The 27892-nt window shown below is 35.4% G+C and overlaps 1 protein-coding gene across 2 annotated transcripts in view; it reads right to left on the minus strand.

The window, feature by feature from the left end:
- Nucleotides 1-27892, minus strand: part of FMN2 (formin 2) — a 164431-nt gene that overhangs the window by 62947 nt on the left and 73592 nt on the right. For both annotated transcript variants that reach the window (XM_065680191.1, XM_065680190.1), the window contains 2 exons: nucleotides 26586-26673; nucleotides 5025-5086 (listed from right to left, as the gene is read on the minus strand). In XM_065680191.1, coding sequence (XP_065536263.1) covers nucleotides 5025-5086; nucleotides 26586-26673 — 150 coding nt within the window. The remainder of the gene's footprint in view (nucleotides 1-5024; nucleotides 5087-26585; nucleotides 26674-27892) is intronic.

Below are 27892 nucleotides of genomic sequence, written 5' to 3' on the forward strand. Positions count from 1 at the left end.
TTTTTATTTTGGTATACTGGTACTGACCCATCCATAACACCTAGTTTCCTGAATTCCCTACCCCAGTATCGCTTCAGTATGAGAAAAGAAACTTGGAGATTCATCCTCCAAAGCTACTTTTTACATAAAGGTTCTGTTAAGGCAGGTATAGGACATACTAATATAATTACAGTAGTAAATTTTTCTTTATAATTCTATCACGAGAAGAAAATTTTTAAGATACTAAGATCATAAAATTGTATCAATTTTTATCTTTTCAAGACATGTCTGGACACAGGGTGAGGACTGGGAAAAATCCAACCAAGGGCAAAAATTTCTCCTTTATTAATTTACTCTTGTAAATGGTAAATAATTTTTTTTTTTTAAAAAGTGAACAAGTTCTTGTACCAACAGTTTTAAAATTATGTTCTATTTTTTCTGGTCAATCTGTAAAGTATTTTCTCTTCTGTTAAACAGAAATGAAATAATTTGAAATTTTTGTGTAACAGTTAAAGAGGAGAAATTATTTTAGCAAGGAGCATAAAGCTAAACAGTTATTTGCAAATTCTTTAGGATAAATAGTGAGAGTACTCTCTCTTCTGGCCTTCTACATATGGTGAAATATTAGAGCACTTATCACAGCAATTATATACATGCATGTTCAAGCTGTTAATGTTTTTCCACTGAATCCCAAGGGCAAAGGTTAGGCAGACTCACTATTCCTTATTTAAGCCATTATTCTCAGATTGTGTAGGCAAAGAAATAACAACTGACAAAGATACAAGGACCAAGCACGATCCACTCATTGGTAGGACGAGTGAAACTCAAGCAATATGTTTTTCACTCTTCACAAAATCAAGAGGTCCAAGTATATGGTGCAAGTTCAGAATGAACCCTGAGTTTCAAATCATTAATTTCGGCTCAGCTATTCAGAATTCTGATTTATGTTTATATTAAATTGCAACACAAAAGCAATAAGACTGACATGGCTTCTGCACAGGTATTACAGAAGATTATTTCTCAGGATTTTTACCAGTTAGCTTTACAGTTAATGCTTATCTAATTCTTAATTTGCAGGCAGATAGTTAACAAAATATTTTATATAACTATCCACATTTGTGTCAAGAGACATGTTCAAAAGATACTTCTCATAAATCATTAATCTGACTACATCAACACCTCTTTGGATGTCACTGCTACTTATTGCCTTGAATTTTAGCTACTATACAGCATCGTAAATGGAACAAAATAGCATAATGTACCAAAATTTTTGTATTAACTATACCTAAAATCAGACAGCATAAATCTGACAGAAATTACTGAAAAAAAATACATTGTTTCAGCTTAGTCCTTTTCCCACTTTTGCCATAGTATAAATTTTTCCTATATTTGGTCTTACCAAAGTTCACAAGGGCCATTCTTCAATGCAAATCTTACATTTCCTCATTATTTTTGATTTTCCTGGCAACAGAACCTTAGCTCTGATTTGGATCAGTTTAAATATGTGCAGGCTTTTTTTAATCTTGGGGTGGATTTTTTTTTAGTCAATTTGATTTTCAAAGATAATCTTATGTACTTCAAAAGCATCAAGTGAATTGTCTGAAGAATATCATCAAAAGTAACAAACTAAAATATAACAGAGATAAAGAGGTTATTAACTATCATATTGCTTTGAAGCTTGGTCATGCATCTGAAGTCAGATATAATCTATAGTCTTCGCATAAAAGCAGTAAGACAGCACATTGGAATTGCCATTGAAAGAAATCACAAGAAATAATTGAGAAAAAGGTTTGAATCTTCAGTGACAGAGCAGAAGCATGGGTTTCAGACTTCTGGGTGCCTTTCATTCTTGCAAATGGCACTTAGAGATATTTGAAAGCATTTAAAGCATTTTAAAGATAGAAACAGGGTGGACAATATACAAGGAATCAAGAAAGTATACATGTTGCATTTTGTAATGTAAGGAGATTTGAATAGGGTAAATCCGTAGACCAAAGATAATCCTTTGATAAAAATTTTAATCAATTTTTTATAAGCTTATGTCTTCACAACACAGTGAAGACGTAAGCAGGAGCAGGCTTATCTTGTTTCAAGCAGTGATACTTCAGCTACAACCTCAGCTGCTAAGAGGATGCCTGTTTTCAAAACAAACATTCACTTATTTGCAAATAAGTACATTTCTCATCACAACCAATATGGCCTAACCACATACAGCAAATTGACAACTCTGCTGAATTTTATCTGCCTTTTCCCTCTCTACATTTAGCTGCCACTTGAAAGCATTGCTATTAGGGAAATTGTAAAAGCATATTAAATTAACTGTTTCACATGTAGTCTTACTTATTAAGATTCTGCTATTAAAATTGCCTAGATCTTAATACATAGCTGATTATCAACACATGCTTAAACAACTTTTTATAAAGCACACTATATAACCATGTGTAACAATTATGTGACTGTATTATACAGTGCTGTAGTAACAAAGCCCTTCTCATTTGATGCAATACTACTTAATACAATTAAATAAATTGTTGAGGGCTTGGGTCTTTGGTGGGGTGTGGGTTCTTTCATTTATAAAAAGTCACTAAGATGTATACAGTAACTTTGTGGTTTAACAAGACTTTAATTCCTCAGTAAACAGGAATTGAGCCCTCAGGAATGTGGCTTTTGAAATTAGGGTGTGTTTAGGTTTGGAGACTGCCCAAATTTCATTCACATTTAAGAAGGAAAAGCACCATGCCAGACATATGCAATCAGAAAAAATTATTACATTCTGAGGGAAGACTGTAAAACAAATGCTCCCATATGTTCTGTAGAGATCAAATATAAAGACTGACAAATAGTACAGCGATATTTAAATAAAAAAATCCCAATCCAATAAATAAAAATTTAAGTTAATGGCTACAAAGTAGCCAAATGAGGCAAAGTTTTCCCCACTTACACTACAGGATGAGGCTGAGAAATAAGGAAGGTGTCAAAGATGTTAGACTTTCTGGTACCCACACATTGCTTACCTTTTTTTTATTTGAACATTGTTATAATTAGTGAAACTACTAAGGAAAAGAAATGCAAAGTCTGATGTGTTTTGATCAAAGACTGGTAGTAAAAACAGAAAAGAAAATGAAATTTTAAAGAATGCTTCTTTCAAGACACAGCTTTATCAAATAGCGGATCCAGAATTAAAATTCAGGTCCCCTTGTGAAGCTCTCCCAAAATAAACTGGGTGTGGGTTTTTTGTTCTTTCTTTGGTTTTTGGTTGTGTTTGTTTGGTTTTCTTCTGTCTTCTACCCTTGTAAATATAGTTAGAAAGTTGGTCTGATCTGTCTTCTATTCAAAGCAAAGAAATATATTACAATTATTCAATTATTTTGAGTCTTGCCTGAGATTAACATATAACATTTTCCTCAATCAGGATAATATTTCCCAGACGTTTTTGGTAATTGGTGAAGGTAATGATGAAAGGAAGACAATGTCATTTGGTTATTTCAGTGAACTGCAAATTTGCAGGTAACTTATTATACTAGAACTCTGAAGTATGTGAGAGGTGACTTTAAGAAAACATTTGAAAATTATCCTATTAGGCCACATAGGAGGGCTTATGCAATAAAAAAGAGGGAAGGATTCAAAAAATGATCATGAGGGCAACATTTATTCTGTGCTTCCCACAACACAATCTCTCACAATCACACATATGTAATATGTAAACTTAGTTAAATTTTTTACATGCTAAAGAGTGTATGGAATGGGATATAGATGTAAGGGAGAAGATTAGAGATAATGTAAAATGAAAATAACACAGGCCAAATCAGAAATTCATTGGGTTAAGGATGAGAAGTGCTTGAAACATAAAAAAAATTGGGGTAGTTAGCACAGGTTTCCCATTTGACCATTATTTTCTGAGCAGTGTTGAGAAAGTTGATTTTTCAGGGATTAAATAAGATCTGAAGTGCTTCTTAGTTCTTGTTAGAGTTTTGGTTTTAATTTTGTTTAGTTTTTTGATTTTTCTATAAAGTGGACTAGAGCATGCTATTTCTCTTTTCAGGTCCCAAAGTGGATTATTTACAACAAGTTTCGTAAATCAACAAAACATTCGTATGTAGGCTATAAAACCCCCTAGATTCTAAACCCCAAAATCTGAAAAATATTGAAGTAATTAACATAATATCAAAACTATAACATGAAGGGAATAAAAAATCCAGTACAATAGCATACAGTGGCCTTCAATTCCATTCTGTAGCTCACAGATTTACACTTCATATTTTCAGGTTCTTTGAAAGGTAAATAGAAAGTCTCTTGCTCTTTCCAGATAGGCCTAGCCAGAACTCCATGTATACAGATAGTGTGCTTGGAAAGGGGAATAATGCTCACTGGCTGCAGCTGAAAGCAGAAATGTGCTTCTGAGATTCACTTTTTTGAATTCTGCATGACTGGCATTGTAAAGTTTTAGAACACGTCTGAGTATATTCTGAATCCCTGATTTTGCATACCTAGGGGTCAAACACTCTCTGATGATTAGTACTAGACATTTACGAAGCCTCTGGCACTTTGTACTGCTTTTCACTTCATTAACTTAAGCAAGCCTTTTCTTTCGAAGAGTTAAAATTATTTTGCAGGAATCTTTGAAATTAAAATAAAATAAAAAATAAAAAAGCTACAGTTCCACAAATGGCATGATTGCAGTCATTAAAACAATTTTTTGTATTGAACAGCATTGTTATGTTACTGAAGTTACAAAGTGAAGCCAAAGACCCACAATGCAACGTCTGATACTTACTGACCAAAGACTGCCCACCAAAGAAGAATAAAAAAAAAGGAGCAAAACCAATTTCTGTTTAGTCATTTAGAAGTTGATTGTGTTACTTATACAAAACACACAATGAATAACTAATACAACTTGAATGCTTTCAGTGCTTTGGGGAAAATAAAGTCACTTCAAAACAGACACGTTTTACAAGCTTGCTGAGTATTACTGATGCAAACCAAAAATACCTTCAACATAGCCTTACAGTATTCCAACATTATACGGATTTCCTCTGATTACTCACATTCTCATACAGGGCTTGGAGGGTCTCTAGGTCAACTACAGAGTTGTCCAAGTTCACAACAGCTATAAAAAAGACAAAAAAAAAAAAAAAAAAAAAAAAAGAAAAATTAGTTGTCAGGATGATAATCCAGCTGTGAAAGAAAGTCTGAGCACAATACCCAGCAACAGTTTTTATGACCTACTGGTCATACAGCTTAAGGGTTTTAACTTTATTATGCCTTGAATAGTGCCATTCCTAAGACTATGGGCTAGAAACCTGGTAGAGCCAGGTGTCAAGTGTTAAAGAATTCATCTCCCCTCCCCCCAAACACACAAACATGATCCCACGAGTATGGCTATAGCCAGAGATCAGAGATAAGCTTTACATCAGACTTTCATGGTCCAACTGAAAGCATTATAAAAATTTGTAAATCTGCACCACAGCCCCCACACACACACATTCACACAACAAAGCTCATTCCTGTCACTGTTGGCTTCAGTCTTAAACTGATTAATCCATAAGTCAGCCAGTTAACTTCAAAACACCTGACAAGGGTCAAGTCTTCTATGCGCTAAGCCGACATGTTTAGTACAGATACAAAATATGCCTTTCCTGTTCCCAACCAATTCTGGCACCACACACATACAGTATTTTTTCAGCATCAAAAAAATCAGTTCAACAGCACAGAGAGAGCTATTTCCATCTACCTAACCTGGACAAAAAACAAAAACAAAACCAAAACACACCCAAAAATCAAGAGATACAGCCCTGACTCCTGACTTGTATTAGGTAAATTTCATAGAAAGCAGGAAACATTTCTTGAATCTAGTGACGAATTATTCTCAGTTAACAGAAAAAAAGAAAATTCACTTTCAAATAGTACTTTTCAGTCTTCCTCTTACACAGTTTTTACAAGCATACTGACCATTCATTTAAAAGCCAGATAAATCCAGATTATCTCATCCAGGTTTTAAATTTGTGCAAGAAATTTAGAATGTTGCATTAGAACCTGTGTTCTAAATACAAATTCTTTGTATATACCTATACTACAGACAATAGAATTCAAGCTCATGTGCTTCAGATTGCTCCAAAGCAATTAAAAATACCAGTCTGAGCCGGGGACTCATCATGTTACCACTTTCCAGACCTGAGACATAGTTTTAGTTACAATATAACAAAATTACAACCACAGTAGTGTTGATCTTGATTAAATTCATCAGGCTACACTGTATCCCTAAGCATGGCACAACTCTAAATTTTAGGACTGACTAAAACAAAATTAATTAGGAACTTCTTCAATGTTCAGAAATAATATTAATATTTAGAAAATAACTTTTTTTTTTTTTTAAGATTTTTTTCCTCACCAGAAGACAAGAGAATCTGAAAGACAATGGCAATGTAACAGTTCAGGAATCAACATGGTTTTTGTTTTGTTTTTCTGGGAAGAGGCATATGCAAAAACGTGCTACTACTTATTTGATATATTTTATAATTATCACACACACACACACACAGAGTGTAATAATTATTGCTACAGAGGCTTAAAGATGCCCTCCCAACAACGTACTGCAGTATATGCTGTATTTAATAATCCTTGTTGCTCAGTAGGATTATCTGGATGCTTAAAAGCATGCCAAATTTGCCTTGTAGAACTGGAGACTAAAATTAACATGCAAACAGAAACTGGGTCTAGATTGTTTTGAGAGCTCTACTTTACAAAAACATGTATATGCCTGTGTACAAATAGGTTTATAAAAACCAGGATATATTGCAGATATCAGTTTGTATTATCCCTACATTTCAGCATTCTTACACTTATGCAATGATTTCATATATGAACGCACAACCCTTCAACTATTTATTTTGATGTAGCTGTCTTCTCCCTGCTCCACTTCCTTCCAGAGACTGTCTAATCCTGCATTAAAAGATATGACATAAACTCCAGCTCTGACTTTTGCTCAATATTAAGATCACCGATGGATTACTCAAGGAGCAATAGAACACTTTTGTTTGAATGCTTGCAGGAGATAAGAGAATGCCTGGCAAACACAATGGTGCCAGGTCTGTGTACTTTCAACAAAACAGGTATGCAGAAGAGTGTACATACTTCAGGGAGCTACTTAAAACAAATCATTCTGAGACAAGGAGTTGGAGAAATTAGATCCTAATATATATGTTTCACAACCCTGTCTCCCAAGAAAAATACATTTCTACACACTTCATCTAAAGATGCATATGTTCATAAATAGCACTCTAGCATCCCATTAGGATTTTTCAGTGTTCACTGTAAGTTTGTTCTCCTCACTCTGGGGAGTCAGCAGATGAGCTTCTGTTCCTTGGCAGTACTGCAGCACTGTCGTACAGAACATGATAAATCATGACTGTTGCACATCTAATTCAATTATCTAGACAATTTGAACTGATAAAAACAATGATGTTTCTTTATGTAGCCAAACTCAAGGGCTAAACATGGCCACCCCTTACAATCAGCATGACTACACAAATATCTAACCAAAGGATTCCATATGTGGTGGAAAATAATGACAAAAAATATACACAAACATTAATTTCCTCAAGTGAAAATATTTTGAGCTATGCTACAATTCTAGTACACTTTGAAGCAAAATTTTGGAGAAGGGTTTATAATAGTCTTGCAGCCACTGGATATTTTCACTCATGTCACTATTTTAGAAAACTATTTTCTTGTTTCAAAGTTGATATTGCCATTTCCTGGTCTTGACTACTATGAAACAATCTTTAATAGCCAGCCCATCACCCAGCCTTCCTGATACATGCATAAGAAAACAGTGAAGAATACCTGAAAGGAACAACTTTCTTTTAATCACATCAGTCTCAGGCATTTAGCTCTTACCTTCAAGATTTCATAGTTCTGCTGCTTTCTTGCATTCCTATTGCCACTACTGCCAATAAAACCAGCAAGCCAGCCCCATCTCAAGCCCTTATACTATAAAATTACTTGATGTACATGTACATAACTGTATATGAATACAAATATACAGATATGATAAAATAAAATTTGAACCAAGTGTATCCAGACACACAAATAGGCACAGGCAAAAATAAAAGGAACTACAAAGCAATGACTTGTTTATTTTTTAAATCAAGCACTAGTCAACAGATGATTACAAAAAAATCCACTCAGTAAGAAGAGGGGTTGAAGAGCAATCACAAATAATTTCTTGATAATTTAAAAGACAGAGGGGGAGAAAGGATTTAAAAAGATTTCTACCTAAAATAAAAGTTCAGGAATCTCTTGTTGGTCTTAAACATTCTTGATACTTTCGTTGTTTTTATCACAATCTACATGGAAATTTAAACTGGCATGTTTGGGACAGAAATGATATCTTTCTTATGCTACTGCAGAATATAGAAGATTTAGCAGAATGGAAGAGTTTCCATTCCGTCCTTGTTTCTACAACATAAATTGAAGCAAAAAATAAATTATATGAACACACAATAACAAAACCAACTTAGGTATTATTTTCAAACTGGAAGAATGATAAAATATATGCAGTGGGACAAAGACTTACTATTCTTAGTAATATTAAGTCATTTGCAAGGCTGGCTAGGCACCCAAGGAGATACATCACCTGACAGGAGCAGAACATTGGTGCTAAAAAAAGTGGGATTAGTGTAAAGCACACAACTATTTTCAGAGGCATACTTGAACTCTGAGAACAACCAGACCTTCTCCCACATACATAGAAGCCAGTTTAAAACACAAGACACGAAAAAAAAAAAAGCAAACACCACCACAAAAAATAAACACAACACAATGAATAATCATCACCCACATGCCTTCAGAAGAGCACAGTATGTAAGCAAGCCACCAATGAGATCAAAGTTTTTGCCTACAAATATAATCCTGAAGAAAAAAGGCGTGAGAAAACACCAGCAGAGAGCTGGAGGATGCAGTGTATTCTCAGGAAGACTATAAATGGAATTAGCTATAATTTTTTAAATTGTAAGACAGATCATTACAGTCAATTATTCATCTGTCTACATTGTGATCTACCAGCTACCAACAGAACAAAATAGGCAATATAGACACAGCAAACCTACACTAGCCTGAAGCTATGAATCTAATAGTACCACTTACATAAACCATTAGTACTTGGAAGTTCTATTCTATTTGCAAGTCCAAACCTCTGGAATTTCCTTTTAAAATGAAGTGGCCAAAATTCAGAATTTCACACTGAGTAGAGTTTCAGGAAAAGAAAAAGGAATTATCAACTCTATCCTTTGGATCCAACTTTTATGTCATAAAACTCCCATTAGAACAACCTTACTTTCAGAAGGATGACTTTCAGAAAACTGGTTTTCAGTCCAAATCTTGGGTTTATGTCTTCCCTCTTCTCAGGGCAGGCTTCAAATCACACTACATTTCTCTGCCCTTTCCAAGTATATTTCCTAAGCTTTTCTGTCTCCAGGCTCCGTCTAAAAGTGTCCTCTTCCAAGACCTCCTAGGAGCACTGCTGTCTCCCCAAAAAATGACTGAGCAATTTCCAAGTCCTACTTAATTAATAACTGATTACAGTTTACCTCCTCACAAAAGAAGCAGTAGCTGAAGCAAAACCACCTCTGATTTGCAAAAGGAATTCTGAACCAATCTTGTTATATTCAGATCCATGTTTCAGGGAAACCAACAAGCAAACCACCCATTCAAGTTCTTAATGCTGATTTCCACCACAAGTGTCTTCTCCATGGCTCTCCAAAAACCAAGCAGTATCACTCCAAGAGGCCACTCCTTTTTTCCTCCTGAGCATCTTTGCTTCTTCCCTTTCACACTTACATTTTCTTCAGAAGAGCACAGAGTCTTTGCAAGGCTTCACATCTGCTCTATCAAATGGAGCAATAAACAGTCACTTCAGCAAATTACAAAGGCAGACTTACTCTTCTTCACTGAATGATCTCATGAAACTCTATCTATATTGTATAGAAACCATAAGCATAAATAAAGTCTCAAAATTACTATGTGATTTTGAGGAAGACTGGTAACATTAAAAGTCATTCAACCTTCTAAAAATTTTTCAAGTAATTGTACTGGAAGATTTGATGAGACATTCATTTTCATACATATAAAAAGTATATCTGGAAGAAAAATGCCCACAGGACTACATGAATAGGTCAAATATGTCACACTGTATGATCTTCCTTGAATGATTATTTCTGAGTTAATTAAGAAAACAAACAAAAAAACAAAAAACAAACACACACCTGCTCCAAGAACAACATACAGGTAGGAAACTTTAAATAGTCAAAATCCAACCTCATCAGGAAACTAGCATACTGGTAAACCTTAAACAGTGGAAAATTCTGATGCAAGGAAGACAGCTCAATATATATCCTGATAAACTTAGGAAATGGTTCTTACAACAAATTAGAAAAAAAGAACTAATAAATTTGTTTGTTTGCTTGCTGAATACAGAATGGAAGTCTTCACTGAGAGATGTCTTCGGAAGAAAATGCAAGAACACCACACATGTAAATACTAGCAAACCAGAAAAAAGAGAAAGTTTCAAAGTAGACAATTTCATCAGGTTCCTTGGAATGAATGACAGCTGAACTGCTCAGTTCAGAAGTAGAAGAAACAATATCTGCCTCAATGTTCTCAGCAAAAAAAAAAAAAAGAACCAAGAGAGCCTTTAAAGAAGATCAAAGAGAATTTGCTTCCTTTCCTACTATAATGATTATGGTATGATACAATATCAAGCTACTTGCAAAGTAAACCCAGATTTAAATCAAACTTACTATTTATATTTAAAAAAAAACAATTAAGATACAAAGTTTGCAGTCTTTTTCTTGGTTACATAGTAAACCCGCAATTCAAAAATTGCTATCCTTTGTCTTTTTTTCTTCCCCATGTGAGTTTATTGGCAACATTCATCTAACACAGGCCTACTGCACAAAGTCATGTTTTCGTCCGTGATACTTCCGACAACTTTAGAACTACTGCTGTTCTCTTGGGGTTATTCTTTATCTCAAAAAATAGGAATGTGAATCCCCTAATACAGAAAGTTAAACCCCAAATGGGCCTCTGAAATAAATGTTCTGTCTACATAAATATGGAAAAAACAGTGGGGTTTTTCTGTGCTAGTGGGAGATGCAGCAAAACATACAATGATAGTGACTGTAGAACTTCCATAGATTCTCAGAAAGTGAAATAACAGATTTTTAAAACAGGTCTTGCACAATTTGTATTAAAAAAAAAAAAAAAACCCTGCTGATAATGTGTAGGTAGGTGGATGGCTGAACTAGGGAGAGTTAACATAAATGAAAACAATTTCATATTATTACCTACCTGCTTGCCCTCAGTACCTTTGTGATATGTTTATCTATTAGCAAATACTCTAGCCTTCTCAGGATGAAAACTTTCGTTGCACAAAGCACAATGGAGATTGGATCTTCAACATAAGTACATACAGCATGAATCAGAAGCAAGACACAGCAATCAGAACTGCTTGCACACAGTTTTACTGGGGCAGTAATTCACCTTGATCTAAAGCTTATGTAAGAAACCAGAACAGTATACAAAATTTCCAAGCAGGAGCCATGGATTAATCTTAGCTGTTGCTTCAGATTGTTTTTAAAGGACTTGAAATTATTAAATACCTTCAAGAACATGCACTTACATTTCTGGGAAGCAATAACGCAAGAAGATGCGCTTGCAAAATTTGAAATAACAGAAGACTTCATTGAAAAGAGTGACTATTTGGTATCACTTTTTGTACTGAGTCTTCTCTTACCAACACACTTCAGTTTTTTAGACATTTGTCCTTAACATTGCTATTCCTTAATGTTGTATCCCTACACTACAGCAACAAAATTGTATCGATAGAGCTTTTCTATGTACACATAAATATATATACACACACGACAAAATATATAACTAGATTTTATATATAGCTGTACATAGTTAATATAAACAGTTACATTACATACATTTCAAACAATTAACTCCTATGTTAAGGACAGCAGTTACTGATTATGTGAAGTCTAACTTCATACACCTATACAGTTTGTTTATAAAAAGTGTGCAAGTTCAGTTCTTAAAGAACAAATATATTTTGTTTGACTCACTATGTCGCCTTCTTGTCTAGGCTAAAAAAAAAAAATGGAGACTGATGCTGTAATCCTTTCAGAATAAAATGTTTAAATACAAACATGATCACCATTGTAGACTGTTTAATTTAGAGAGATTGTATTTCAGTTCTGGTTTTGAGAGGTTTGCTGATTTGACTATAGAGAGTACTTCGGTGCTTATCTTAATTGTTTAGATAAGATTTGTTTGAATTTGGCAGGTGAAAAAACCATGGGTGTGGAATATAGGAAGGTTGAGAAAAGGCTGGCATTTTACCAGATTAAGCTTATTTTAAACTATAATGCACAGAGGAGCAAACAGTCTCAATGAACCTGCCAGAGTCTTTGGGGAGTGAATCTGGGTTGCAAGATTGACCTGCAGGATTCAAGATTTTCAACAAACTGGAAAGGATTACCATAATAACTCCCAAAATGCTACTTAAAGATTAGCATAGTACACAAATGCAAATGACACAACACATTTAAATAAGTTTTTTAAAAAAAGTATTCTAAGCTTATAGTAGGGGGTTGTTCTCTAAACAAGCTTCCTGTCCCTTAAATGTATTTTTGAAAGTGTTTCAAGAACAAGAATTTAGTATAAAATTAATCATTGGCATAAGGATATATTTTACATGTAAGAAATTCTGTTACAGAAAATAAAATTACTGGTATAAAAAACAATCCTATTGGCTTTTACTTCAGTATCTGTTTATACTAAGCTTTTTCATTGGTTAGGTAGTATAACATGCCACAGGCATTCCATTTAGGGGTTCTCAAAACAAAACTTGTCATACCTATCAACTATATTGCTTTTGGTGGGGAGACTACTAGTACTGGATACCTGAGGAAAACATTTTTGGATGTTTACATGACAGTATGTATTTACAGTGCACATTATATAAACAAGCTGGACAGATACATCAGCTGCAAGGCACATTAAGCAGTGGACCTGAAACTGTATTGATCTGTCTGCAGACAGATATAATTTATAGCTTTGTATTCATGAGTCAAGTGAAATAAAATTTGGGTTTCATGCACATCAGTCTTTGACTTTTCATTCAGATCCACATAGGCTCTAATGCTTTTCAATCTCTGCTTCATTGACATTAGGTCTGGGATTTCCACATGTTAACTGGTTCCACTGATGGTACAATGATGGTGTACCCGTGACAGTCAAAGGATGCATGCAAATCAAACTTTGCAGAACAAGGTAACATCTCTTCCTGAGGGCTGATTGAAGAAGTTAGCAAGACTTGTTTGGAATACAAATTACGTGTGGATTTTTTCAGAATTCAAATTTCCTGGCGTTTGGTTTAATTTAACATTAGCTATTTTCATTAGAGGGGCTCAAAGTAACAAAGCTATGTCTAACTGGTAAGCCCAGTCCATAAGCAAAAAAGAAAAGCTTTTCTTTCATGCTTTATGGAACTCATTCTAAATGATACCAAAAGATAGGATATACCAGTTTTATACAGTTATATAGCACTCTGCATATTTGTTTGGTGAAGTTAGCAGGGTAGATACCAAATGTACTTTTTTTTTTTTTTTTTTTTTAATATTCTCTACATTAAGCAGCTAACTTAAGATCTGTGCTTTTGTGCTCTCAATTTACCCACAGCTAGTATACAGTTAATGGAGCTCCGGGTGTGTTGGGAGTTGGCAATTTAGAATACTTAAATTACTTACGTAATTTAGTTTTGAGTGAAGGAGTTAACAACTGCATAACTCATAGATCTAAAAATTGAATGGATTATGAAACACCACCAGAAAGAAGAGTATCTTTGGCTTCCATTAGAATCTGCTCTCTATTTACTGCAATTAAATATATCTTTACCAACACAGAAAAGAAAGATATTAAAAATAGTTATTAATCCTCAGTGAAGTCCATGTGGCAATACTAATGAGAAAGCTGGTCTTTCCTGAGCAGATTCAAACTCACTCGAAGAACTATCTTGATTACACTCTTAGTCATCAGGATCAATAACTAATGTAAGACTCCTTGTCTCTCAAGGAGTGACTAGAAGTTAAAACAGTCTTTGGACTAGAGCTATAGCTGATGGAACATCAAAGAACACCAACAAAGGCAATAGCCTCAATAACCTCAGGAATTGTCTTTCTGTGGAATTGCTTGATCTATTTAGCTTATAAAGAAGAAAGTTAAGAAGCAACCTGATTACAGTTCTTACACATACCTGCATGAGAAGATAGCCAAAAGTAGATGGCTCCATAATTTCACAGACCAAAAGCAGAAAAGAATGAAGGATGTCTGCAAGTTAATCAGACAAGTTCACTAAGGAAAGAACACTAAGTTCTAAAAGGAGGGGTATTAATCTTTTGAACGTTTCAAGGGATATATTGACTTCTCCATCACTTAAAGTATTAGTATGAAATCCTAGACTCACCAAAGTCCATAGCAAAATGATCGGTGACTTCAAAGAAGGCAAAGGTTGAAGGGTCAGAATTTCAGATGGAACTTAGGATAATTTATACTGCTAAAATATTCGTATTTATACAGACTAATAGTTTGAGGCAGAAATTAGCAGGCAATATTACTGACTTGACTCAGCAGCCAGATGAAGCTCCTAGAATGCTGTTTTTAAAATATATTTGAGCTGTGTGCTTGCCTTTTGTGAATCCCTCCAAAGTTCTCTACTAGGCTTCTCTAACATCCACAAGCCAAGTATAATTTTACATAGACCACAGAATGTTGCTACTTTTTGATGATTTACAACAGAAAGTACAGCAAGTTTTTTTACCCATGAAAACATTCAGGATCATTCAGAAACAAGCTTTCCCTGCTTAATAGTTTAAGCTAGTGAATTGCGTATTATATCATCAGTACCCACAGTACTACAGTTAGTTAGAAAATGCTACATGGAAACTTAAGGGATTCAGAAATCAGGCAAAGCAAGTTGCCAATTACCTGTAACTGCAGTACAGTCAACTGTTATAGTCATAAGTCAAAATACAAGTTTTCTTGCTCAAGAATTACAGATACAAAACATTTGAGAAGTATCATTTCAAAATCAAATGTCCTTTTTCCTCTATCAGATGGTTGTATTTCACTGAATTAAAATGACATACTCTCAATTTATTCTCCCAATCAGATTTCAATTTTATATTTGGCACAGCAGAGAACACATTGGATATAGCCTGGTATTCTATATGTCTGCCCAGTCTGATGTCTGGATAAGCACTAGGGATTGTATCATACTAATGTGCATTAAGCCTTTCATCAAATATTCTAAAGTTACAGTATTAAAAAGCTACAGATGCTAAGAAAATGATGTAATGATCTTGTGATATTTAGTCCATGTTCTAAGTGTGGTGGGATTATGAAAATAACACAAGATTTTTGGCTAGGTAGATGACAGATGACACAGCTTTACAATTCAAATCACAATACTGTGATAACTGAGGGCAGAAGGATGCATTTTTATGGTTTAAGTTCCATCTCTTTTCATGCTCCAAAGTGTTTCTCAAAAGCTGGTATTAATAACTCAAGGAAATAAGGGCTGGGATTGCAACAAAATCAAATGCCTGGATACATGGAAAACCAGAAAACATACATTCTAAGAAAAAAAACAACACCCCCCCCCCAAAAAAAAAAAAACAAAAACAACCCAACTATTATTTGGAATCACTGATGTGTATTTATTTCAGCATCATAGAATCATAGAATAGTTAGGGTTGGAAAGGACCACAAGATCATCTAGTTCCAACCCCCCTGCCACGGGCAGGGACACTTCACACTAAACCATCCCACACAAGGCTTCATCCAACCTGGCCTTGAACACTGCCAGGGATGGAGCATTCACAACCTTCCTGGGCAACCGATTCCAGTGCCTCACCACCCTAACAAGAAAGAATTTCCTCCTTATATCCAGTCTAAACTTCCCCTGTTTAAGTTTTAACCCGCTACCCCTTATTCTGTCACTACAGTCCCTGACGAAGAGTCCCTCCCCAGCATCCCTATAGGCCCCCTTCAGGTACTGGAAGGCTGCTATGAGGTCTCCACGCAGCCTTCTCTTCTCCAGGCTGAACAGCCCCAACTTTCTCAGCCTATCGTCATACGGGAGGTGCTCCAGTCCCCTGAGCATCCTCGTGGCCCTCCTCTGGACTTGTTCCAACAGTTCCATGTCCTTTTTATGTTGAGGACACCAGAACTGCACACAATACTCCAGGTGAGGTCTCACAAGAGCAGAGTAGAGGGGCAGGATCACCTCCTTTGACCTGCTGGTCACACTCCATTTGATGCAGCCCAGAATACAGTTGGCTTTCTGGGCTGTGAGCGCACACTGCTGGCTCATGTTCATTTTTTCATCGACCAGCACCCCCAAGTCCTTCTCTGCAGGGCCGCTCTGAATCTCTTCTTTGCCCAGTCTGTAGCTGTGCCTGGGATTGCTCTGACCCAGGTGTAGGACCTTGCACTTGTTGTGGTTGAACTTCGTAAGGTTCAGCCTACTGAGAACTTTAAGATTACAAGAGGCACTCTGTACTGCTTCAGTTCAATACCTTTGAGCTCTGTTTTGTGTCCAGGTAGCTAAAGTAATCACAGCTTCACTAAAACCAGAAAACACATTATACTGAAGCAGAGTCTAGTACATACTGCTTGGGGAGGTCTCCTGTGGAACAGCAGAACAACAGAAACAACCTTGATCTTTCTTTGCTTAGGGATCACGACAAAACTAGAGGAAGAACGGTTAAAGGTAGGACAAACCTAGGTAGCTCATAAAGCCCGGCCGGCATCTCCCGGCAAGGGGCCGCGGAGCTTCCCGCCGACGGCGTCAGCGTGGGCCGCTGTTGCCACCTGCTGCTGGAATCGGGGAGTCGGGGCCGGCCGCGGGGCCGCCTGGGGCAGTGAGCCCGGCAGCGCTGGACAGAAGTGGGGCCCACCTGGTGGCGGAGGAGGATGGCAGGGGCGGCTCGGCCCCTCACCTGGCCGGGCTGGAGAGGGAAGCGGTGTGGCGGAGAGGAAGGAAGCCCGGGCACAAACCAAGCGAGATGAGTCAGAAAAATGACCGGGATAAGCAGAGCTCAGTACGCGAAGTCCGTACTGTGTGTATGATGTAATCCTATGTATTTTCCAGGCATCTAACACTGGCAAATGGGCAAATTTATACTTACTGATAGATTTAATAGCTGTTCTAAACATAACAGAAGGAAGATAATCAGTGTGACACTAATAATATAAGGTTGTTTATGGTGCCATAATTAGTTATTGCAGAAGAGTGACAATGAACACCAAGGGAAGCACGAGTTTGCTAAAATAGAGCAATCAACTGTACAAATCTACCCCATTCATTACAGGGGAAGTTCATGCCTGAGCAGAAACACAACAGTTAGTGCCCTAGAACAGATCACTCAACAAGCATGTTAAAGATGACTTGTAAAGGGTAAAAGCTGTAAGATAATATGCAACATAGAAAACATTTCAACAAAAGGTTTAATCTGTTAAGTATATTTTTGAGACATCATGCAGAATCTAAATTTCAGAGTATTGTAATTATTGCTCAAAGCAACTGGGAAGAAATAGCAAAAGAGGAGAAGCAACAGTTGATTTACTTCTGAATAATGTACAAAACAGTTAAGAGACGCCATAACAGTCTTAAATAAAATGACTATAGGACATGGGAAAGATTTTTAAAAGTAACACCATAAAACTAAACTTTACAAGAAGGAATTCAAATGAGAAGCCAGTTAAATGGGTAAAAAAGCTTAGAGGTCAGAAGGAAGCTTGCAAATGCTACATTACAGGTTCAGAGAAAAAATAAAAAATTGTCAACTGAAAACACAAAGCACCCTTTTCCCTCTAGACTTTTCACTTCCCCAGTATTCCTACTCCTCAAAAATCGCATATATGATTAAACATGAGAGCATGGGGGACATCTGTAAATGAAGGATACTCTTTAAAAAGTGCTAATCAGCCAAAGAAAATAGAAAAGCAAAGTCTCATAAGTTCAACGTAAACTCTCAGAAAGTCTAAACCCAACTTGCCAAATGCATAAAGCCAGTAATAAAACTGTTTTCAAACACATCAGGTGTATGAACCCTGACAGGAAACAGTTGGGGTTGCAGGTAATCTGACTGTAAAACAAGCACAAAAGAAAGAGAATCAGAAAAGGTTAAACAAAGTATTTGTGTTAGGATTCACAACTACAAAAAAGGTTAAAGTGGTTCTCAGACAAGTTCTATACCTCTCAATCAATAAAGGTTTGGGTACTGTCTCAAACTGCACAAGTTTCAGAACATGTGAATGCAAATTGCAAGAGGATTCCCGAGATGATGCTGGAAACTACAAACCAATCTGTCTGACCTCTGTGCCTGGGAAGCATCTATGTTTTATATGGAAGAACAGTTTTTTTAAAGTACATACAGACAAACTAATGTAATCAGAAAGCAATGTACCATGTCATTTTATAGTAGGCACTCATGATCAAAAAGTCAAATACTACTCTACTGCTTTAATGGAGACAACAAAGGCACAGGTAAGAGTGATCAGAGTGATACTGGATTTGCAAAAGACTCCTCACAATCCTTACCTAAGGCTTCAGAAGAAAATCATGCTGTCACAGGATAAGAGGAAAGGTCTATTCCGAGTGAAAATAAAAACTGCTAAACAAACAAACAAACAAACAAACACCCCAAAAGCCCAAACCCCCACAATATCAATTACAAAAATGAATGAGCAGTTTTCAAAGTACGGAGCTGTAGCAGTGAAGCCTTACTAGGGTGTTTGCAGGTTCCTATGCTGTCTAAAGAACGTGAGGTGGCAATTTCGACAGATAATAAAAGCGAGCCTCTTTAAAGCTGACCACAAACACGTATGTGTCAATACATGCAAAGTGGGGGGGGGGGGGGGGGGGGGAAGGAGCCAAACTGTAAAAACTCTTTGACAGATACAAAATCAGCAACTACTGCTCCAAAACAGACACTCAGATTTTTTTCATAGCTCTGTGAAAACATAAGCTCAATAATTAGCAACAGTTAAAGGCAAACAGAATGGTAATAACAATACAGAAAAAAATTGAGCCTAAAATAGATGATGATGCGATACCATGGAACACGCAAATGGTGCATATAAATCTTGAAAACAGCCTACAAGGCTAGTCACCTCACTTGCAAAGAGAAGAGAACTATGGATCATACATGGTATCAAGGAAAACAAAATCAACAACAAAAAATCAAAAATCAAAATAACAGACTTGCATGAAAGTCATTCCAAACAAACTTTTCAATTTGGAGAAAGGAGACTACTGCAAAGGATGAAATGAAATAGAAATCTATAAAAGCTATACAATGATCACTCAGTATAGCTCTTTTTGTTTATTATTATTATGTTTTCTTTTTCTTCTGGTTATCCACACAGGAGACTGGATACTAAGCTAGAGAGATCTCTATTTGATCAAATACAGCATGTCATTTTAATTGCTTCCTTAAAAGAGGGATGGTAAGAAAAACTCAATAAAAATAGATACACTGAATATGAAAGGGAAAAAAAAGAGAGAAAAAAGGAATATACTGTGCAAGTTTGTACTAAATACTCATTTTCACTACCATGTATTTAGATTAGATTTTAACAGCTATAGACATGTAAGTGGTGTCAATTTTTTTTTCTTTTTTTTTGTGCATAAAATGTAGTCAAATAAAACAAATATGAACAAATCACTGACTGTTATGGCAAATATCCTTTTCTTCTAAACCTTTTAACGTAATGAAAAAATGTGTGACTGCGTTATTGGAAGGTCTTAGTCAACTAACTATGACAACTGGAAAATATTTCTGCTATGGAAAGGAGACCAAGTGCTCTTTTTCCCTCTTCCTTCCTCCTCCCCAGTTTTTGCATGGTACTACTGCTAATGGCATATATTTTGTTGCTTTTATACTTAGGATTTTTCGATCATCCCTCTTAGAAATGACTATGCGGTACACAAGTGAGAAATAGCAGTACTGCCTTTTTTTTTTTTTTTTCCTTTTGGTAAAACAGAACTTTCCTGAAACTTCTCTCTCAACGCTTTGAAGTTAATCTTCCAAGAAAAACAAAAAAACCCAAAACAAATAAAAAAAAAAAAAAACACAAACCCAACAACAAACTGTTTCAACTGAAACTACAGACAAACAATGCATCAGTTTCTTACAAACTTCTCAATTAAATTACATTCATATGTTCTTAAGAACAAAAATCTTTAATTATCTAAGCTATCCAATGTGGCAGTAATTAGCCTCTGCTGATTCAAATACTGTGAAAAAAACCCCAACCAAAACACACCCCTCAATTTGATTTTCCTCAGTAAAATAAAAAAATAAAAATAAAAATTCTTTAAAATGTATTTTACAGTATAGAAAATTGTTTTAATTCTATAAATTTATTTTTAATTCTAAATTCTAAAAGCATGTATCACATAAAGCATCCAGTTCCTTTCTAGACGATTTGTTGCTGTACCTCACTATCTTGATGTTTGCATTCATAGTTAAAGAAAATGATAACCAAGGTTGTATTTTTTCCTTAACTACTGCTGCTATTGCTTGATTGGCCTCTGGTCACTGAACTGAGCTTCAGAAAAATCTCAGAGGCTAGAAAGAGGACTCAAGGCATGCTCCCAATATTCCAGACTGGCTTTCAGGGCCTTTACCCAGAGCTTTGGGGTTTATGCCACATCCATTAGAAACCCCAGCTGTCTCCAAAAACCTTCAACATCCTTCCTCGCTAGCTGTCTCTGGCAGGAGTGAGGGCTCCTCATCTGGCCGGATGAGGGCTTCAGTTTTGCTTTGGGCTGCTCAGCACAGAAAACTGTAGGCATACTAACAGCATCAAAGCAATAGAAACATTTGCAGCAAGACATATGTGTTGCACTCTAATTTAACTCTAGTCTGTCTTTTATAAAAGCCATTTTGTGTATTGCATTGTTTTCCTTACCAATAATTTCACAATAGGAGCTTGTGAAATAATTATAAACAAATAAACCATGTGAGCTCGAAATCTAACAGCAGGCATAATGTAATGAATATGGTAGCATAAAGCTAAGAAGAAATAAAGGAATAAGACTGAGGATTATGGTGTAAAGTTTTGAGGAAGTGGTAGTTCACAGGACAGAAAAAAGCTGAACAAAGTAATCCTTCCTTGATGGTGTTTCAGAAGAATATAAACACATTTGGAAAGGCTATAAAAGGGCAAGAGTAAGTGATAATCTTTTAAATTTTTAGGTGTCAGAAAGTAGAATATTTGATCAAAGGAAAACAAAAAAGTTTAGAAAACTTCAGTTCTCAATTAATAAGCCAGAACTAACAGCAAAAGTTTCAAACTTTGTAATTAACCAGCACTGACTACAGTAGCTTTAGGGATCATGCGTTTAACAAAGAAATAAAGGCTTGCCACCTGACAGAAAAACTGTTCTGTACTTTGTGCATTCAAAACAAACAGAAATAATAGTTTGGGGCAGCTGGTTTACCTTCCAGTATAAGAATGTCCAAAGAACTTGAGCATATCGTGTATTGGTTTGTCCTTGTAACTTGTTTAAAGAGTAAAATGTCTTTTGGGAAAATACCCGTTCTTGGCAAAGTATGTTTCAAACATGTATGTTTCAAACAATTACATTTTCAAACATGTATGTTTCAAACAATTACATTTATGCACATATATTGTTATTAGAATAAATAATGCTCAGATCACCTCTGGACCTCCCATAACATAAACTAATCACAAGTCTTATTTTCCAGATGTTGGGTCATTCTTTCCTGATTGCTTTCCATTTAGAGTATCTCTTGGACCTATGAGCACTACGGCTACGTGATAGTTCAGTGCATCAAGAATTCCTGTACAGAACATTTAAATAATGCAGCGTAAGAGAAATTTTATGCTCCAGTGAAATAATTCAGTTAAACCTTTGAGAGTTTCTCTAGCTCATCATTTCTATGTGTCAGTGTGCTCAGTCAAGTAAGAAACCAAAGATTTTCTCATGTTCCTTTGTCACCAATAGCCAAATATTAAAGAATAAACATTTATTTTGCCCACTAACATTTAGAGTGCATTCACTTCCTGCACATCTGTCTTGAATTCAGGGCAGCGATGTGTCTGTTGTTCGAAGTTATGCTTCTGTTAGCAGAGCAAGCTCTGCAGCAAATACAACTTTCAGTAAAATAATCTCAAATCCAGATTAAAAGGTTGGGCTTTACCAGCTGTCACTTAAATTTGCCTGCCCTTTCTGTAGCTATTTTTCTTATTACATTCTTTTATACAGCCTCCTTTCCCAATATTACTAACCAACAACAAATTGAGGGCTGTAACAAAAAGAGCCCTGATCTTATTTGTAGATTACCGGTGTTCCCTGGGGGGGGGGGGGGTAGTGGTGTAAAGTGATATGAGAAAGGTGGCCCAAAATTCTGAGGCAGAAATCTCCCAGCTACTTCTGACAGAGCCAGGGCAACCACAAGAGGCTACACAAAACCTCACAGAAATATATTCTGAGTATTGCAGCCACATTAGGGGTAACATAGTGCCTGAAATGATAAACCACATTAAAAGAAAGTTACTGAATTGGAAAAGATTAGTCAACTTCAAAAGACAGAGAATTGCATATACTGTTTTTGCCAGACTTCCACTTTCAACATTCACAAAGCACACCCAGACTAAGATTTTGGTGAAAAAAAAACACAACAACAAACAAAACAATATTCATTTCAATTTTGGAAATAAATGCTAGATATAAACATGACTTTGTATTAAATGTAACATTTATCTACATGAAATATAAAAATTGCTTTTCTTCTAGATGACATCTTCAGTTCAACTTTTTCCTCCTGTTTTTAAACACAGGAATTTTTTGCTATTCTTGCTGCACTTATTGACAGCCATAAAAGCTTAAACACAGGAAAGGATACACTGTATCTTTATAAGCAAGGGGATTAGGGAAGGCACTGACAACCATGTTCTCTGCAACAGTTACAATTTCAAACAGTCCTTACACTTCATGTGATGACAGACAACTTTATTAAAGAGAGATATCTTATTTAACATAGTCCCTAAACACACACACAGGCTTAGCATGCAATTATATATTAATGTGTAGGATGTTCATCATAGATTATTGTATGCAGTTAACAGGAATCTTGTTGGATCTCTAATTTAAGCACACATTGCATCTCTGAAACATTAAGGAAAAAACTCCAGAAGTCTAATGTTAAAGCTAAAGTCTTGTCTTTAGGAAGAAAACCTGAGCTATAAAGAAAAAAATATGTAAGAAGTACTGGTTAGACATTTCTAAAGCCTTGGTTCTATCATGCAGCCAAATAGAGCTATATTTCTGGTGGGAACATTATACTGGAAAAAGGATATTTGTGGTACAGCAAAAATAAAAAAAGGAAGCTAAATGCCTGGATAAAGTGCTTTGCATAGTTGATAGATGATTGCAAAAAAAAGAGGCGTCAGTAAAATCTTGTGTGAAACCAGAGAAACCATGAGAAAAGAACTCATTTTTGTATTAGTAATGTAGAGAAATGGCACTGCGACTAAAGAGATCAACATTCCCTACAGTTCTACCCTAGACTGCATAAAATAGTTGGGATTTCTGTTAGCAGTTAGAATCTACTAAAAACACTCAAACATAACAACAGCAAAAATCAACCTACCCTACTTTAAAGCACTACTAGAAAGACATACTAGAGTTCAGTAAACATGTGCTCTGATCATTACAACTACTCCTTCCACACTGTAAAAGTATTTTAATAGTAGCCAGTGTTTCAGAGTTTGTCTTAATAAATCTATTTCAAAGTTGGGAGCAGACTAATGCAATTCTACAAACACACACTTAACAAGGAAAAGTCTATCAAAGAAAGCTATTTAGCGTATATTACAATATTCTGAGATCTCCCACTAAATGCCATATGATCACACATGCATGAAAAAGTAGCCAAGTGTTCAAGATCAGTAAAAAAAAAAAAAAAAATAAAAAAAAAATCATTAATAACTCAAATTTTAGAGCTTCCAAAACAAACTTTCATCAAGGATTGCTTCTTGCAGACAATATTTCACCACTGGTTTATAACTTAAAAAGCAAACAAAAATATACCCCACAAAAAACCCAAACAAGCCTCTCCCTTCCCTCCCCCCACCCTCACCCCTCCCAAAAAAAAAAGGTTACGAGACATTAAATACATTTACCTATGTTTCAAGTTATTTTAAACTCTTAGTTAAACACCATATGAATTAAAACTTGAAATCCTAAATTCACTAGGTGAATGAATACCCAGCACAACTGTTTTCCCTTCTGCTCCTGTAGCACTTTGAAATTTGTCTAAACCATTACAAAAATAAAACACAAGCACATGTATGCCAATAAATTAACCAAATACTACACTGCATTGAAAGTTCCTCTCTTTCTGGGTGCTTTGCTATGGCCAATACAAAAAAGACATAAGAAAATAATTAATTACAATTCTTCTGCATGCATCAACATGCATGCAATTGCATGACCACTGCATCCCACAGATATGCTTTATATACAATATAGGGAATATTTACAAGAAAGCCTATAAATTTGCTGAGTACCACAAATTGTCAGTGGAGGGCAAAAAAGCTGCCTTTTGAATTTATGAAGAAACATTGCTTGTGTTGTACTGAATGAGATACAGGTAAACGTACACATCACTGTACTTTAAACATTGTAAAAACGCAAGACCACCACTAAAACCCTGGGCCAGAAAACAAACAACATTGATGACTTCTTCTGTAGTTACTATTATACGTCTTAAATCTTAGCGTATAAAGATGCAAATATAACAACTGCCTTTCTACAGTGAAGCAAACAGAGTGCATACATAAAGGTGAAGCTAAATACTTGGGCTTGTGGTTTTATATTTTCTCCACAGTCTCTGTGGTTAGATCACAGAATTTTTCATGGAATTACTGATGCCATAAATACTCCTCAGTGAGATCTTTTACTTTCCTTGCCCCCACAATGCAAATTTATTTTCTGCTCTTGTTTTTCCTCTGTGCTTGTTTTATGTTCTTAAAAAAAAAAAAAAAACAAACAAAACAAAACCCCCCAAACAAACAAAAAACAAACAACCCCAAAAAAACCAAAACATTTTTTACACTAGGATCTTCCAGCCATTTCCACAAATTCCCCCATCACACAATAGCTCTCTCGTATTTGTTCAATCACTTCTGCACAGCAAGGTAATAAAAGCAGTACTGAATTCTCCTTTGCAAAGACTTTTGGTTTTAGAAAACAGCTATTGAAAGAGGAATATACAAAATCTGCACACAGCTTTTAGATGATCATGTGTGCTTAATAATGTAATAGGATAAAGGTTAAGCATAATATTGTTTGACCCCTTCAACTACTGACATTCATGCCATGTTATTGTTAGTGTTGCATGTTAAGCAAGCAAATTTTCAATGAACTTGTGTTGGCTTTACCACAGACACAGATGTTAGGCGGACTCCTTTGTTCATAAGGTTCTCATTATTAACTGAAACCAAGCTGAATATTTGACTGAAGGAAAGGACCATATCATTGTTTTCAGATTTTGCTCTATGACTTAACTGAACTACATCTGCCAGCTTTGGAAATACCAAGTACTTCTTGGCGCCAGTACTGGCGCCTTGCTCTATGACTACCATCTTCAGTGCTACAGCTTGAGGAAGTCTAGTAACCCTCAAAACAGTTTAATAAAAACTTAAAATTGTGATTAAGAGTCACTCACTAGTTGACAGAGTGCTCTGAAATTTGTTCTATTTATGAATAATTTCACAAAATAAGCAAATCATAGTAAACGGAATGCATGGCTGTAAATATGTAACCTAGAAAGTTCACAAGATGTTTTTGTGATTTATGAAGTCTGTGTTATACTTGAAACCACATTTATTTAATAGATAGGCTGGCACTTCACAGGATAATTCAATCTGCTTCAAATCTATCCAAAGCCTTTGGGAAACATAAGGGATGCTCTGAACATAAATGCAATTCCACTTTTCACCTTTTTGCACTACTGTCTCTTAGCATAAATGTGAAAAGAATTACACACCCCCAAAAAATCTTCCTTTATAAAAATTACTGTTCATGGTGAAAGAAGTGCACAGTTTGTGCTAACCCAAATGTATGCGCTATTTTACATAGCAAATCAATTAAATGTTATAATTATTTTTTCCGGATATTTTCTGAGGCTATCTGAATTAAAATAAACAACATATCACGCTTCCTCAGAAACACCACAATCAAAGTGTGTATAATTCATATCACCTAGGTAATTTATGCTGAAAACTTTAAATGGCAATTAGCAAATAGTTTTATTTTCTATACAGTACAAGGCAGATATGTTACTAGAATGCAGAAAAAATTGCCATAACAAGCTATTTTCAGAAAAATAAGAGTGTAAAAGAACTGTCTTACTGATTTTTACATATTAAAAGATAGAAATAACCAGCATTTCCAGATTATTGTTGTGATCTGAGCTAGAATAAACAATACTTTTTTGACTTACCATGCTGAATGTCCCTCATGTCTAAATGAAGGCTAGACATTAATATCCCAACAGCTTGAGATCTTTTGTTACTTAACAACTTGACAACCTGCCAAAAGAAACCCAAAAATTAGTATTAATCTGCAGGAGAATGCAGAAGATATTTCACATTACTAATGACAAATTCAAGAAATAGTATCTTGTAGTTTATATACACATCTAAAAATTAGTATTTTTATTTTTTAAGTGTGTTTCCACTGCATAAATTCATTGCAAGTGTAACTATGTCACCTAGTTGAATCTTAATCCTAAAAAGAGTCACTGTAAAAGTTCTTGTAGACTTCCTTCTTCATTAGGATGCACAGTTTCTACTTCACACTGATGTTACTAAGTGTATGAAACAGGCTGTCACATAAAAAAAAAAATCCAACTGTGTCTATCTTGGAATTGCTTTGGTTTCCAAAACCACACAATGATTTCCATCTCGATGTAAGCTAAAACTGTGAGAATTTGTATTTTATTTGAATGTTTGACGTAGTAGGCGCCAAGATGAATTTTATTTAAAAAGCAAAATAACCACGTACATATTGGGGTGTTCTTTGATCATTTTTTAAGGAATATAAAAGGTCTCAAAGCTTATTTGCTTTTAAAATAAACAAAAAAATAAAAATCAAGCCATGAAAATATCTTGCTGTAGGGGGGTAAAATTAGCCACTGAAGTGTACTTTTGTACATATTTGTTTTGCAGGCATAAAAGCAACAAGTAGTTCAGACTGTCTTCCACAAGGCTCTAAGCTGTTTGAATTCAACTTGTAAACTTTGTATCATTGGTATGAGAAGCAAGTAATGCCGGGCAAAGACCCTTATTTGCAAAACGTGATTCTACATGAAGTACTTTTCAATGCAGGGCTAAAACAATTATGTAGATGGAAGAAGTTAATATTTAATCTACTCAGGTTGCTGAATTTTACATTGTACAATACACACTGAATAAAACCTTTGTGGGTTGTTCAGAGGAAAGAAGAAAATCCAGATAATTAGAAGTAAGTTCAGGTTCCTTTCACATTGGAGTTAGGAAGTTACACAGGTCATATCTTAGCACCAATGTGCAGTATTATCTATAGCCCCCCTGGCAAAATTATTTAGAAATTAATTAGTAGAAATGAGACAAGAAAAAGCAGAATTAATTTAGCCAGAGTAAAGAATAAGACAATACAAGTCACATCTTAAAAAAAAAAAAAAAAAAAACAACATAAAAAGTACCCACAAGATGTTTGCCCTGGGGCCAACTTTGATTTGTTTCAGGTTTCTGACACGGGTTTGGCACA

This window comes from Lathamus discolor, chromosome 5 (genome assembly GCF_037157495.1).
Source record: "Lathamus discolor isolate bLatDis1 chromosome 5, bLatDis1.hap1, whole genome shotgun sequence".
NCBI classification, from domain to species: Eukaryota; Metazoa; Chordata; class Aves; order Psittaciformes; family Psittacidae; genus Lathamus; species Lathamus discolor.